Below are 16510 nucleotides of genomic sequence, written 5' to 3'. Positions count from 1 at the left end.
CCCTCGACCCAGGCATTATTCAAATATTATATAAAACCAGAGTTAAAAGTGAGTAACCCCCCACCCCACCCCCACATCAACATCTGGGTGCGTTTAGCACACTCAGTAAAAAAAATAGAAATATATAAAATTACAAACTTACAATATTACAACCTCAGCAAATTATTAGGCAATTAAGTAAAACGGGGAAAGAAGAAACCCCGATTCTTAAGAAAAGGGCAAGACAAAACAAACCCCCCTCGCCCACAAATCGAGTAATCTGCACAAACTATAAAAAGGAAACCAAAGGAAGAATAAAGAATAAGCCCACGCCCACCCCTGGGGAAAAATGAGTGGAAGAAGGATGAAAAAAATGAAAAAAGGGGTGTTAACAATGACGGGGGGGTAAATAAAAATCATTATCCATACAGTTCGAGTCCCGCAGTCTATTTAAGACAGTCCAAGAATTCTTTTGCTTTTTCCAGCGACCCAAAGTTGTAAATGGATCCTCCATGGCTGAAGCGCAGTGTTGCCGGGTAACGCATGGAGTATTGGATATTTAGGTCGCTCAGCCACTTCTTCGCCTCATCAAAAGCCCTCCTCTTGCGGACCACGGCTGATGAGAAGTCCTGAAATAACATTATCCTGGAATCCTTGTGCATCATGGCCTGGGGATCCTTCCCCAGAATCTGGAGGCTTTGAGGAGCATTTGTTTTTCTCTATAACATTGGAGTCGGAATAGAACCGGGCGGGGACGATGGTCTGACCCAGGCCTGCGTATAACAACCTGGTGGGCCAACTCCACTCGCACCCAGCCCAGTCCCGACTCCAACTTCTATATTTGTGGGAGCCATCGCTCCAGAAAGTCTACAAGCTGGCCTTCCTCTTCCCATTCGGGAAGGCCCAGCAACCGAATTTTTTTTGACAGCCCCGATTATTGAGGTTGTCAATATGCTCCTCCAAGGTCTGGACTCACTGCTCGAGAGCCCGGACCTGACCCACGGGTGACTCGGCAGCAGTCTCAGAGGCTGCGGCCCATTGCTCCGCCCCTCCAACATGCTGTTCAAACTTTTCAATTTCTCGGTCATGCTTCTGCAGCATGACCGAAAACAACTCCCCCCTAGACCTGGACTCTTCAATAAAGGCGTTGATCTTCTCTTGAAGTTTGTTGATTCCGGAGATCCCCCGAATTGGCCGCGGACATCTCTGCTGCTGTGGGAGGGGGAGGGAGAGGGGCCCCTGCCTGTTGTGAACTGCGGGAAGTTTTGCCTTGAGACATTTTCAAAACAACAAACTATCCAAGTTTATTGTAAAATGACTAACTGGACTGGGCAAAAGCTATTTTGAATGATTTAAAGGTTGAGGTGAAGGTGGGTGCCCCATCTTGCCCGAGTCTTAGGCAAAGCACTATAAACTCAGACTTGCTGGGTCGCCGCCATCTTGAATCCCCACTTCGTATTTTTGCATGTTAAAGGTGCATTTATACAGCATGTTATTGTATTGTGGATTTTCAATATGTCATAGAGTCATAGAGATGCACAACATGGAAAGAGACCCTTCGGTCCAACTCGTCCATGCCGACCAGATATCTCAACACAGTCTAGTCCCACCTGCCAGCATCCGGCCCATTTCCTCCAAACCCTTCCTATTTATATACTGATCCAGATGTCTTTTAAATGTTGCAATTGTACTAGCATCCACCACATCCTCTGGCAGCTCATTCCACACATGCACCACCCTCTGCTTGAACAAGTTGCCCCTTAGGTCTCTTTTATATCTTTCCCCTCTCACCCTAAACCAATGCCCTCTAGTTCTTGACTCCCCAGCCCAGGGAAAAGACTTTGTCTATTTGTCCTATCCATGCCCCTCACGATTTTATAAACCTCTATAAGGTCATCCCTCAGCACCTGACACTCCAGAGAAAACAGCCCCAGACTATTCAACCTCTCCCCGATAGCTCAGATCCTCCAATCCTGGCAACATGTTTGTAAACCTTTTCTGAACCCTTTCAAGTTTCACAACATCTTTCTGATAGGAAGGAGACCAGAATTGTATGCAATATTCCAACAGTGGCCTAACCAATGTCTTGTACAGCTGCAACATGATCTCACAACCTCTGTACTCAATGCTCTGACCAATAAAGGAAAGAATACCAAACGTCTTCACGATCCTATCTACCTGTGACTCTAATTTCAAAGAGCAAAGAACCTGCACTCCAAAGTCTTTTTGTTCAGCAACACTCCCTAGGACCTTACCATTAAGTGCATAAGGTCGGCTAAGATTTGCTGTCCTAAAATTTAGCACCTCACATTTATCTGAATTAAACTCCATCTACCACTTCTCAGCCCTTCGCCCATCTGATCACGATCCCATTGTCCACTCCACCTTCAATTTTGGCGTCACCTGCAAACTTACTAACTATATCTCTTATGCTCACATCCAAATCATTTATATAAATGATGAAAAGTAATTAACCCAGCACCGATCCTTGTGGCACTCCACTGGTCACAGGCCTCCAGTCTGAAAAGCAACCCTCCACCACCACCATCTGTCTTCTATCTTGAGCCAGTTCTATATCCAAATGGTTAGTTCTCCCTGTAGTCCATGAGACCTAACCTTGCTAATCAGTCTCCAATGGAGAACGTTGTTGAATGCCTTACCGAAGTCCATATAGATCACATCTACCGCTCTGCCCTCATCAATCCTCTTTGTTACTTCTTCAAAAAATTCAATCAAGTTTGTGAGACATGATTTCCCACACACAAAGCCATGTTGACTATCCCTAATCAGTCCTTGCCTTTCCAAATACATGTACATCCTGTCCCTCAGGATTCCCTCCAACAACTTGCACACCACCGACATCAGGCTCACTGGTCTATCGTTCTCGAGCTTGTCCTTACCATCTTTCTTAAATACATGATCTCATTTACAACCCAATATAGATTAGTTAGTACCATTTAATCAGAATTTGTATGATTATCAATGTACAGAGAAATTCACAGTGAATGTAATTCATCTTCACAATTTGCAAATGATTAATCTGTCAACAGTGAATAGTCATTATAATCAAACTGTGACTTGCGAGAATTCACTATTTCTTCCAAAGCTCTTTTTTTCCCATTTCTTCAGATTCAGATACAAAGAATGAACCGTGTTGCACTTTTTGTCACACGTTGTCCATTATACTTCCTTCCATTTTGGGCTTGTTATTTCAGGAGTTGACTGAAACGAAGTTGCAGTTTTCTCTTTCTTCTTTTAATCTTTCTCTCCTTCTGAACTGCCTTTCTTTTACATCTATCCCCTTAACCCAATTCCTGTCTTAGGCACTTGTGTGAAAGGGAATTGTTCCTGATAAATTTGAATGGCTGAGAAATGCTAATGTCATTGCTTGTAAAGGTCATAATTAATACCCAAAGCAAGAACTTCACTGTTCTACTCCGCGAGAAATCAGGTTGTAACCTGATTTCACCTCCGTCCTGTCATGTCAAAAGGTATCGTGTGGGGATGTGGAGAAATTTATTTACACAGCAAGTTACTGTGTTTAATTACAAATTTCCTTCAAAGACTTAAGGTGCTGGATAATTATATGTACTGAACTACAAATTCTGAATCAATTGTATAAGCATAAAACAAAGATGGGAAAAGTCTAATTGATGGCAATTTTAATAATAAATTAGAAACAAAAGAAGGAGAAAGAGAAATAAAATGAAATGGAAGTAACTGTGGTCATCACACACCTATAAAAGAGAGAGAGAGAAAATTGTTAGTGTGCAGGAACAAATATCATTTTAAAAATGAGAAACACACTAATTATCATTAGGATCCATATAGGATTATGTCTGACAAATACACTGAAACAGACCATTCTACCCAACAGCTCCATGCTGGTGTTTAATATCTATCTAAGCTTTCTCTCATCTAAAGCGAACATCATAAGTGTCTATTCCCTTCTTCCTTAGATCTTTGTCCAGTTTCCCCTTAATCTGTAATATTCTACAATAAAAGATGTTCTATTCTATTCTATTCACTTCAACCGCTCCCTGTAAGAGCAAGTTCCATATTCTCATTAGTCCTTGGGTAAAGACATTGCTTCTTGATTTGCTATTTTCTTCTTAGTAACTGGCTTGTATTATTAACCTGTTATTTTTCTCTTGCTCTCTACATTCATAACTATTCAGAATTCTACAGACATCTATTAAGTCAACTCTCAACTTTTTTTGCTTAAGAGATATTTTCTCATGTTGTGTCTTAAACTATTTGAATTAAAAGTAAGATAGTTGCCAACATGGGAAGTACTGTTATCCATTCCAAACCGCAAGTTCTATAAACTGCTCTAGCAAGAGATATAACACTAGAGGGGTCAAGGTCTGAGGCAGGTAGAAAATGATTATGTTACAATGTGTTCCTATTTAAGAATGAGTTCTATTCATTTTACATCAGATCGAAGGTGCGGTCCAAAAATTAGCAGATTAACCTGTGAAATGTATACACTCAAATTAACACATCGAACACAATACAAAATAATTAAAATATTTTTGAGGTAAAAATAAAAATACTCGTATTAGCATTAATTTCGCACCCAAGCACACTGAGTGACAGGTGATTTCTAATTTACTGCACTCAACTGATTTGATTAACCAAGCCTTTGTTTTAAAAATGAATTTATCATAGGGTTATAGAGATTGACAGCACAAAGAAAGACCCTTCAGCCTGTCAAGTCTGCAACAACCACCTAATTATTCAAATCCCACTTTCCCACACTTGGTCGGTAGCCTTATATGCTTTGGCACTGAAAGTGCACATCTGAACACTTCTAAATGTTAAGAGGGTTTCTGCTTCTCCCAGCCTTCCAGGTAGTGAAGTCCTGATTCGGATCACTCTCTGGACAAGAAAAGGTTTGCTCCTAGATTCTCTAAACCTGCTTCTCCTTCCTTTAAATCTATGTCCTCTCCAAATTTGGCCACAGTACACTTGCTTCTTCCTCAAAATCATTAATGCATTTTGGAAACAATCATAGAATCCCTACTGTGTGGAAACAGGACATTCGGCCCATTGCGTTCACATTGATCCTCCAAACATCATCCCACCCAGGCCCATACCACTACCCTATCCCTGTAACCCTGCATTTCCCAAGGCTAACCCACCTAGCCTGCACATCCCTGGACACCATGGGCTACTTAGCATGGCCAATCCACCTAACCTGCACATCTTTTGGACTGTGAGAGGAAATCGGAATATCCAGAGGAAGCCCATGCAGACACAAGGAGAATGTGTAAACTCCACACAGACAGTCACCTGAGGTTGGAATCGAACCTGGGTCCCTGATGCTGTGAGGCAGCAGTGCTAGCCACTGAGTCATCCAGTGTCCTTGGCCCAACATCTTCAGCTGTTTCATCAATGACTTTCCCTCCATCATAAGGTCAGAAGGGGGGTATGCTCGCTCATGACTGCACAAAGTTCAGCACCATTTGCGGCTCCTCAGATACTGAAGCAGTCCATGTTCAGATGCAACAAGATATGGACAAATCCAGGCTTGGGCTGACAGGAAGACTGGAAGTTGGCAAACGTGGAGCCACTGTTCAAGAAGGGCGGTAAGGACAAGCCAGAGAACTATAGCCCGGTGAGCCTGACCTCAGTGGTGGGCAAGTTGTTGGAGGGAATTCTGAGGGACAGGATGTACATGTATTAGGAAAGGCAAGAACTGATTAGGGATAGTCAACATGGCTTTGTGCAAGGGAAATCATGTCTCACAAATTTGATTGAGTTTTTTGAAGAAGTAACAAAGAGGATAGATGAGGGCAGAGCAGTAGATGTGATCTATATGGACTTCAGTAAGGCATTAGACAAGGTTCCCCATGGGACACTGATTAGCAAGGTTAGATCTCATGGAATACAGGGAGAACAAGCCATTTGGATACAGAACTGGCTCAAAGGTAGAAGACAGAGGGTGGTGGCGGAGGGTTGTTTTTCAGACTGGAGGCTGGTGACCAGTGGAGTGCCACAAGGATCGATGGTGGGTCCTCTACCTTTTGTCATTTACATAATTTGGATGTAAGCATAAGAAGTACAGTTAGTAAGTTTGCAGATGACACCAAAATTGGAGGTGTAGTGGACAGCGAAGAGGGTTACCTCAGATTACAACAGGATCTGGACCAGATGGGCCAGTGGGCTGAGAAGTGGCAGATGGAGTTTAATTCAGATAAATGCGAGGTGCTACATTTTGGGAAAGTAAATCTTAACAGGACTTATACACTTGATGCTAAGGTCCTAGCGAGTGTTGCTGAACGAAGAGACCTTGGAGTGAAGGTTCATAGCTCCTTAAGAGTGGAGTCGCAGGCAGATAGGATAGTGAAGAAGGCGTTTGGTATGCTTTCCTTTATTGGTCAGAGTATTGAGTACAGGAGTTGGGAGGTCATGTTGTGGCTGTACAGGACATTGGTTAGGCCACTGTTGGAATATTGCGTGCAATTCTGGCCTCCTTCCTATCGGAAAGATGTTGTGAAACTTGAAAGGGTTCAGAAAAGATTTACAAGGATGTTGCCAGGGTTGGAGAATTTGAGCTATAGGGAGAAGCTGAACAGGCTGGGGCTGTTTTCCCTGGAGCGTCTGAGGCCAAGAGGTGACCTTTACAAACTTATGAGGGACAAATAAGTTTACAAACTTATGAGGGGCATAAATCTTTTCCCTGGGGTCGGGTAGTCCAGAACTAGAGGGCTTAGGCTTAGGGTGAGAGGGGAAAGATGTAAAAGAGACCTAAGGGGCAACTTTTTCACGCAGAAGGTGGTATGTGTAAAGAATGAGCTACCAGATGAAGTGGCGGAGGCTGGTACAATTGCAACATTTAAGAGGCATTTGGATGGGTATATGAATAGGAAGGGTTTGGAGGGATATCGGCCGGGTGCTGGCAGGTGGGACTAGATTGGGTTGGGATATCTGGTTGGCATGGACGGGTTGGACCGAAGGGTCTGTTTCCATGCTGTACAACTCTATGACTCTAAGTGACAACTATAATTCCTGCCATGCAACTGCCAGGTAATGACCATTTCCAGAAAAAAGAATCTAATCATTACCTCTTGGCATTCAATCACTATCATTGAATGTCCCACTATCAACATCCTGGTGGTTACCATTGACAAGAAACTCAAATGGACTTACCATTTTTAAAAAATGAGGCTATCAGAGCAGGTCAGAGGTCAGGAATATTGCAGTAATTTCCCAAAACCTGTCCAGCATCTATAAGACACGAGTCAGGAGTATGATGGAACACTGCCCACTTGTCTGAATGGGTGCAGCTCTAAAAACATTCAAGAAGCTTGATACCATTCAGACAAAGCAGACCACTTGATTCACACCACATCCACAAACATTCAGTCTCGCCACCACTAATGCTCAGTCATAGCTGTCTGCACCATCTACAAGAGGAGTGCCCCAAGGATCGGTGCTGGGTCCTCTACGTTTTGTCATTTACATAAATTATTTGCAGTACTACAGACTGCACCTTCCAAAGCCATGAACATTACCATCCAGAAGGCCAAGGGCTGCAGATGGGAACACCATAGCATGCATGTTCCGTTCCAAGCCGCTGACCATCCTGATTTGGAAATATATCATCATTCCATCACGTTGCTGAGTCAAAATCCTGGAACTCTCTCTCTAAAGGCATCTCTATTGACACCAAATGGTCTTTGGTGACTCAAGACGTCAGCTCACCACCACCTTCTCAAGGGCAACCAGCGCTTTTCCAGCAACACATTTTCAGCTCTGAACTCCAGCATCTGCAGTCCTCACTTTCTCCAACCAGTGATGAGCAATTACTGGTGAGCAATTACTCCCTCATCCTCTAACCTAAAAAAAAGGACTCAGTCAGGTAAGCTACTAGCGTTCTTGTTTGGAGACTCAGTGTAGAGTTATGGCAGCGCAGGCAGTGGAATGTTCCTCCTGCAGGATGTTTGAGGCAGGGGTGACCGTCGATGCTCCTGCCGACTTCACCTGCAGGAAGTGCAGCCAGCTCCAGCCCCTCACTGACCGCGATAGGGAACTGGAGCTGGAGTTGGAGTTGGATGAACGGAGGATTATTCGAGAGGCTGAGAGGGTGATAGATCGAAGCTACAGGACATAGTTACGCCAGAGAACAGAGGTAGCTGGGTAACTGTTAGAGGTGGGAAGGGGAGGAAGCAGGCAGTGCAGAGATCCCCTGTGGTCGTTCCCCTCAACAATAAGTATACCGCTTTGGATACTGTTGGGGGGGATGGCCTAGCAGGGGTAAGCTGCAGTGACCGGGTCTCTGGCACGAGGTCCGGCTCTGAGGCCCAGAAGGGAAAGGGGGAGAGGAGGAGAGTGCTAGTTGTAGGAGACTCCATAGTTAGAGGGATAGACAGGTGGTTCTGTGGAAATGGGTGAGACTCTCAGATGGTTTGTTGCCTCCCGGGTGCCAGAATCCTTAAGGGGGAAGGTGTGCAGCCAGAAGTCATGGTGCACATTGGCACCAACGATATAGATAGGAAGAGGGGTGGGGAGGTCATTCAGGAACTCAGGGAGTTAGGCTGGAAGCTAAAAGCTAGGATGGACAGAGTCGTCATCTCTGGGTTGTTGCCGGTGCCATGTGACACTGAGGCAAGGAGTAGGGAGAGAGTGCAGTTGAACACGTGGCTGCAAGTATGGTGGAGGAGGGAGGGCTTCAGGTATTTGGACAATTGGACTGCATTCTGGGGAAGGTGGGACCTGTACAAGCAGGACGGGTTGCACCTGAACCAGAAGGGCACCAATATCCAGGGGGGTAGGTTTGATAGCACTCTTCGGGGGGGGGGGGGGGGAGGGGGGCGTTTAAACTAATTTGGCAGAAGGATGTGATCCGGACTTGTAGTCCAGCAAATAGGTTAGCTGTTTTTCAGGATGTCCAAGAATGTAGGGAGGCTGTGGGGAAGGTAGCACTGACAGGGAATACTTGTGGACCCAAAGATGGGCTCAAGTGTGTATACTTCAACGCAAGGAGTATCAGAAATAAGGTGGGTGAACTTAAGGCGTGGACCGGTACTTGGGACTACGATGTTATGGCCATCACGGAAACGTGGATGGAAGAGGGACAGGAATGGTTGTTGGAGGTTCCTGGATACAGATGTTTCAGTAAGATTAGGGGGGATGGTAAAAAAGGAGGGGGGGGTGGCGTTGCTAATTAGAAATGGTATAACGGCTGCAGAAAGGCAGTTTGAGGGGGATCTGCCTTTGGAGGTAGTATGGGCTGAAGTCAGAAACAGGAAAGGAGCAGTCACCTTGTTGGGTGTTTACTATAGGCCCCCCAATCGCAGCAGAGATGTGGAGAAACAGATTGGGAAACAGATTTTGGAAAGGTGCAGAAGCCACAGGGTAGTAGTCATGGGTGATTTCAACTTCCCAAATATTGATTGGAAGCTCTTTAGATCAAGTAGATTGGACGGGGCGGTGTTTGTGCAGTGTGACCAGGAAAATTTTCTAACACAGTATGTAGATTGTCCGACCAGAGGGGAGGCCATATTGGATTTGGTATTTGGTAACGAACCGGGACAAGTGATGGGTTTGTTAGTGGGTGAGCATTTTGGTGATGGTGACCACAATTCTGTGACTTTCACCTTGGTTATGGAGAGAGATAGGTGCGTGCAACAGGGCAGATTTTACAATTGGGGGCAGGGTAAATACAATGCTGCAAGACAGGATCTGAGAAGCATAAATTGGGAGCATAGGCTGTCAGGGAAGGATGTCGTTGAAATGTGGAACTTTTTCAAGGAGCAGATACAACGTGTCCTTGATATGTATGTAGCTGTCAGGCAGGAAAGAGATGGTCGTGTGAGGGAACCTTGCTTGACGAGGGAGGTTGAACGTCTTGTAAGGAGGAGGAAGGAGGCTTACATAAGGTTGAGGAAACAAGGTTCAGACAGAACGTTGGAGGGATACAGGATAGCCAAGAGGGAGCTGAAGAAAGGGATTAGGAGAGCTAAGAGAGGGCATGAAAAATCTTTGGCGGGTCGGATCAAGGATAATCCCAAGGCCTTTTTTGTGTATGTGAGAAACATAATGTCGAGAATGAGGGTAGGCCCGATCAAGGACAGTAGTGGGAGACAGTGTATTGAGTCGGAAGAGATAGGAGAGGTCTTGAATGAGTACTTTTCTTCAGTATTTACAAATGAGAGGGACTGTATTATTGAAGAGGAGAGTATGAAACGGACTGGTAAGCTAGAGGAGATACTTGTTAGGAAGGAAGATGTGTTGGGCATCTTGAAAAACTTGAGGATAGGCAAGTCCCTGGGCCTGACGGGATATATCCTAGGATTATGTGGGAAGCAAGAGAGGAAATTGCAGAACCGTTAGCAATGATCTTTTCGTCTTCACTGTCAATGGGGGTGGTGCCAGGAGACTGGAGAGTAGTGAATGTTGTGCCCCTGTTCAGAAAAGGGAATAGGGATAATCCCGGGAATTACAGGCCAGTTAGTCTTACTTCAGTGGTAGGCAAAGTAATGGAAAGGGTACTGAGGGATAGGATTTATGAGTATCTGGAAAGACACTGCTTGATTAGGGACAGCCAGCACGGATTTGTGAGGGGTAGGTCTTGCCTTACAAGTCTTATTGAATTCTTTGAGGAGGTGACCAAGCATGTGGATGAGGGTAGAGCAGTGGATGTAATGTACATGGATTTTAGTAAGGCATTTGATGAAGTTCCCCATGGTAGGCTTATGCGGACAGTCAGGAGGCATGGGATAGTGGGAAGTTTGGCCAGTTGGATAGAGAACTGGCCAAACGGTCGAAGTCAGAGAGTGGTGATAGATGGTAAGTATTCAGCCTGGAGCCCAGTTACAAGTGGAGTTCCGCAGGGATCAGTTCTGGGTCCTCTGCTGTTTGTAATTTTTATTTTGACTTGGAAGAGGGAGTCGAAGGGTGGGTCAGTAACTTTGCAGACGATACAAAGAATGGTGGAGTTGTGGAGGGCTGTTGTCAGCTGCAAAGGTATTAGATATGATGCAGATCTGGGCTGAGGAGTGGCAGATGGAATTCAACCCTGTCAAGTGTGAGGTTGTCCATTTTGAAGGACAAATAAGAAGCAGAATACTGGGTTAACGGTAGGGTTCTTAGTAAGGTGGAGGAGCAGAGGGATCTTGGGGTCTATGTTCATAGCTCTTTGAAAGTTACCACTCAGGTGGATAGAGCTTGTAAGAAGGCCTATGGTGTATTAGCGCTCATTAGCAGAGGGACTGAATTCAAGAGTCGTGAGGTGATGTTGCAGTTGTATAGGACCTTGGTAAGGCCACATTTGGAGTACTGTGTGCAGTTCTGGTCACCTCATTTCAGGAAAGATGTGGAAGCTTTGGAGAGGGTGCAGAGGAGATTTACCAGGATGTTGCCTGGAATGGAGAATAGGTCATACGAGGATAGGTTGAGTGTGCTCGCCCCTTTCTCATTGGAATGGCAAAGGATGAGGGGTGACTTGATAGAGGTTTGTAAGATGATCAGGGAATAGATAGAGTAGACAGTCAGAGAGTTTTTTCCCCGGGTACAACAGAGTGTTACAAGGGGACTTAAATTTAAGGTGAAGGGTGGAAGGTATAGGGGGGACGTCAGGGGTAGGTTCTTTACCCAGAGAGTGGGGGGGGGCATGGAATGCGCTGCCCGTGGGAGTGGCAGAGTCAGAATCATTGGTGACCTTTAAGTTGCAATTGGATAGGTATATGGATAGGTGCTTAGGCTAAGACAAATGTTTGGCACAACATCGTGGGCCGAAGGACCTGTTCTGTGCTGTATTGTTCTATGATCTATGATCTGTAATGTTGGTATAGCCAGTGATACCCATATCCTATGACCAAATGTTAAAAAAAAAGCTGGTAACACACAGGGCAGAGTTTCAATACTGACCTAAGCAGCTGGAAGTTCCACCTTGGTTTTTCAGGACGTCACCCCAATTGTGTCGACAGCTGTTCAGCTCTCATTTCCCCACTCATTCATCATGCCCCCTCATGTCCCATGTCACCTCTCAGGACATTCACCCAATATTTTTTTCTGGGCAGACCTCAGGAACCATGTGGAGATGCAAAAAAGGTTAAATTTCTAATGAACTACAGAACTCTCACCCCTACTCAAAAACTTCTCATCCATGAAACCTATTCAAAGATTTTAAATCATTTTAAGTGCTCAATATGTTGAAAAACAAACTTCTATTCAATAACCATCTCAAAGATGACTAATCATTTAAATATGGTCTTAAAACTCTTCAATCAAAATGTGAACTCAGCCTCCCCTTTCCTCACTGAGATCGGTTATTTTGAAGGTTTGACGGTCAGTCAAGTATTCTGAATGGGCACGGCTGCAGTAACAGCCCTAGGTAAATGGCAACAATCAATCTGAAATAAACTAATGGCTACTTCAACTCTAAGCTACACCACGTGGCCTGTCAACTAATGCCCTCTCAGCAGCATGTTCTTAACTGTTACTGGTGTTTGTTTGCCTTCAGAACACAAAAATGCTAGAGAAACTCAACAGGTCTGTCAGCATCTATGGAGAGAGAGAGAGACAGGGACAGCATTAATGTTTTGAATCTGGTTTGACTCTTCTTCAGAACTCCACTGACATGTCTCTTCCAAGTACGCTCACCTTCTCACTGTCAGGACTTCTGTTTTAATCTTTTGGCTCATTCACCTTTGTTGCTTTCTATATCCCACCACTAGTGTTGAATAAAATGTTTGTTAAACTCACTTCCACAGCCACGTCTCTTCACCTTTATGACTGTCTCCATCTCTGCCTTACCCCTCTCAGATTCCGACTAAAGCTCCATCCATTATATACCGAACCTAGCCCAGATTACAGGTATGTCCGAGGTGTGCAATAGTCAAATTGCCTGCTGGCCAGTTATCTGTGATCAATCTGGGAGTCTGTATACTGCAAAGGATGCATTGCAACATTTCAATCATCATCCTTGTGGTTGACAAATGAAATCAATGCACGTCCATTGAGCCCATGAAAAGACCTGCATAGTTGAAATGTAATCGAGTCCAGGGTTTACCCGGCCATTCCCACAAATATGGGGTGCTGCTGGCAGTAATATTTATCTTTGCTGGTACTCTGGGCACTGCCCCACCAATGTAGCCATGTCTCTATCCAATCCTGGCTGCGGATATAATGTCTCACCATTGGAAACCGCTGGATGACCCTAGTGGAGTTCACTGGCCATACCAACAGCTAGTATCTGGTGGTGACCTTTGTGATCACTCTTGCTCTCCACAGTAATATGCCGTCCTCTACAGTGATCTGGTCTCTCTGGGTCTGGACAGGTTTCAGTTCTGGTTGTGATGGTACTTCTGTTTCCCCTATCACCACCTGTTGTTTTAGTTTTGCCAGGAACAGATCTTCATGTGTCCACAGTTTGATGGTCAGTAGTGACCAGAAGCACGTCCAGAGAGTTTAAAATCAGAATGGACTCTTCCAGTGGTGGTACCACCGCTGGTGTATCTGCCAGTGAGAGGCAGCTCAATGTATCTACATGTGTCACTTTGCCTCCAGGACAGTGTTCCAACTTGTAATTATACTCATTTAGAATGAGACTCCACTGCTGAATTCAACCTGAACCTATGGCTGGCATGAACCTTCCTCTTTGAGTAGTCCTAATGATCTGTTACCATTACAAATTTACATCTGTAAAGGCATTGGGTTGAACTTTCTCCCACCCAAGATGACTGCCAAACCTTCCTTCTCTATTAGTGTGTATCTTCGTTCAACATCAGCCAAAGTCCTGGAAGCATTCACCATCGGGCGTTCCTCTCCGCTGGATTATCGGTGAGCTAACACTACCCCAATGCCATATGGGGAGGCAATGCATGTCAGCAACGCATCTCGCTTGGAATCGTAGTGGGCCAACACCTTAGACAATAGCTGCTTCTTCACTTCATTAAAGGCTATACCTGCAGCACAAGTAGGTCATACACAGTTTTCCGTCCGAGGATGTACCCCTGCCTTGGAAAAACATTTAAGCACTTTGCCCAAGTTTTCTAAGTGCTCTTTATTGGTCTTCCCAGTTATGAGCACATTGTTCAATGACTTGACATAGACCTTGCAAAATGTTCTCCATCATCCACTGGAGAGTGGCACAGGCTGACGATAGCCCAGAAGGCAGTCTTGTATATTGTTACAAACCCTTATGGGTATTAATTGTAGCATACTTATGTGAATCGTTATCTCATCATAATTGCATGTATGCTTGGCTTTTTCCCAGCTTTGTGAAAGACTGATCCCTCCCCTGACAATAAATCCTCCATGTGAGGCATTAATATTTATCCAGCTGCAAAAACTGGTTTGCCCACAAAAGCAAACTGACCCATTGGGCTTTACGACCGGTGCGCCCATTCAGCAATCTGCGCTGGTTTGATGATTTATTCGCTTTCCAGCCTTCTGATTTCTGCCTCTAGTCTTGCACGCAAGGCAAATGGAACTGGAGATGGGGGGCACTTGCAGAACCGTGGAATTGCTTCTTGGTCAACATGGAAGGTGGCCTTGGCCCCTTTGGTAGTCCCTAGAACACCCTGAAAAGCTTGTAGCTATTTAATTTGGACTTCACTCAGGCAGCCATAGTCTAATTGAACAACATTGGACCAATCTAGGTGAATCTTTCTCGACCAATTTCACCCCTTCAAGCTTGGGCCCGAGCCTTTTAACATAATCAGTTGGGAACTGAACCAGTTGCTTCTTATGAGAGGCAGGAACTGAAGTTGTACCTTCACTCTGTAAAGGTTCCCCAGTATGGGTTGTCAGTCTGGCTGAGGGCTTAGCAAACTTAAGGGTTGGAGTTCAGAGTGAATTTTGGGAAACCTGGTCCCGCACTGATTTCAACCTCCACTAGAACTAGGTGACCATTTAAACAGTTGTTTATTTCGATTGGTTCTGATTTGGAAGTTGTTAAGCAATTTAACTGTTTCAAACCAGCTGTAGGTGAGCTTTCCAGCATGTGCACTATCCGGTATACCAACTTTTGAATTTTCTTACTCAGTTTAGGCTTGGTGGAACCCTTTTGCTGTCTCAAGTCTGCATATGGGCAGCAACTACAATGGCCTGGATTCTTGAGAAAATTCGAACTGTTTGGCTGAGGCTGAGCTTTGATTTGGAACTTGCTGTGAGCTGACATAAGGTCCCTCAGTTCAGGATATGTGCTGAGTGAGGCTATGCAATTGCCTTCACACAAGCGGTGTTCAACAACTTAGTTGGACTACCAAGGGTGTCCACTTCCACTGGCAATCCCTGTAATTCATAAACTCCAATTGCTGCATTTTCTAATGACAAAGCCAATGTGAATGCCTGTTTGAAGTCCAATTGGGCTTCAGCTAGTAGGCTTCTGCATGGTTCTATCGTTAATTCACATACCAAATGGTCTGTCAGCATCTCACTTAAGTTTAAACCAAAATCACATGCTTCTGCCAGTCATCTTAAACTTGTCAAAAATCCCGATATGGATTCCTCTGGTTCTTGAATTGTTGAGTAAAATCAATAGCATCTCAGAATTACAGAAGGCTGTGGGTTGTAATAATCTGTAGCTAAACCCATCGGCTCCTGAAACATTTTAGTATCTGATGCGCCTGGGAAAGGTTAGGTTCCTAATACCAAAAAAGCTGTGGGTCCACTAGCTTTCAGGAGAATTACTCATTGGGGCAGATGAGAAACAATGTCATTTGCTCAGATAAAGAAACACCTACTTTCCACGTACCGAGCCCAGTCTTTGATGGCAGGATCAAATAAGTCAAGCTTCCCAAATAATGGCATAATGCCAGAAAAGCATACCCCAACTCAAAGACAACTGTTGCAAGTGAATCTCTTCAGGGGCATATTTTTCCCTCGACGGCACTGAAATAACTCCACCTAGGCCGGTATCCTGTCACCAAGTTCCCCTTTATTTACATGTGCATAATACATGACACTGATCCAGCTAGCTCAGAACTGACTCCTCGAGTGAGCCAAACCCCTGATACTCCTGTTTATATCTGTCCATCAACCAGGGCTCCCTGACTGGATCAAGTTAGCAGCTTCAGTCAGGGAACTCGTATTCTACGAAATCTACCTGGCTGACCTTGTTCCAATCACTACAATTACTTCACAGATCACATACAAATACGTAAGAGCTTCTGATGAATATCCAAATGTGAAGTTTGGATCCAGGCTTTCTTACAAGTACAATTGAGAGGGGTTCTCCCCCATATAATATGTCTAATACTGACTGTTGGAAAAATAAATAGGTATTGGATTGTTTGATGATATCTCTCTTTTTCAGCAAAGTTCTGGCAGCTAAGTTGGATTCTTGTGCATATGGAGCAGAGCGATGTCCTGTCCAGTCAGGGCCTTTTGTATTGTTTCCTGGATCATACCTTCCAGGGATTTGCTTTGCCCTGGATTTCCTCATCTCCAAACCCCACCTCCAATCTGTCAGCACTCTCCCTTTATTTCCTTAGCCACAGCTGCTCAACCTGATGTGACACTGTCTATTTTGGTGAGGATTCCTATACTTTCTGGTCAAGTTTGTGTTCAGCAAAAC

At 44.7% G+C, this 16510-nt stretch overlaps 1 protein-coding gene across 3 annotated transcripts in view; it reads right to left on the bottom strand.

The window, feature by feature from the left end:
* Positions 1–3624: 3624 nt before the first annotated feature.
* minpp1b (multiple inositol-polyphosphate phosphatase 1b) overlaps positions 3625–16510 on the bottom strand; it is a 93958-nt gene continuing 81072 nt past the window's right edge. For all 3 annotated transcript variants that reach the window (XR_009645879.1, XM_060842345.1, XM_060842346.1), the window contains exon 5: positions 3625–3716. Coding sequence is in view for 2 of the 3 variants with exons in the window: in XM_060842345.1 (XP_060698328.1) it covers positions 3642–3716 (75 nt within the window). In the remaining variant the exon portion in view is untranslated. The remainder of the gene's footprint in view (positions 3717–16510) is intronic.

Source organism: Hemiscyllium ocellatum, chromosome 22 (genome assembly GCF_020745735.1).
Source record: "Hemiscyllium ocellatum isolate sHemOce1 chromosome 22, sHemOce1.pat.X.cur, whole genome shotgun sequence".
Lineage (NCBI taxonomy): Eukaryota > Metazoa > Chordata > Chondrichthyes > Orectolobiformes > Hemiscylliidae > Hemiscyllium > Hemiscyllium ocellatum.
The sequence above is the reverse complement of the archived record's forward strand: the minus strand, read 5'-3'. Positions and strand labels throughout refer to the sequence as shown.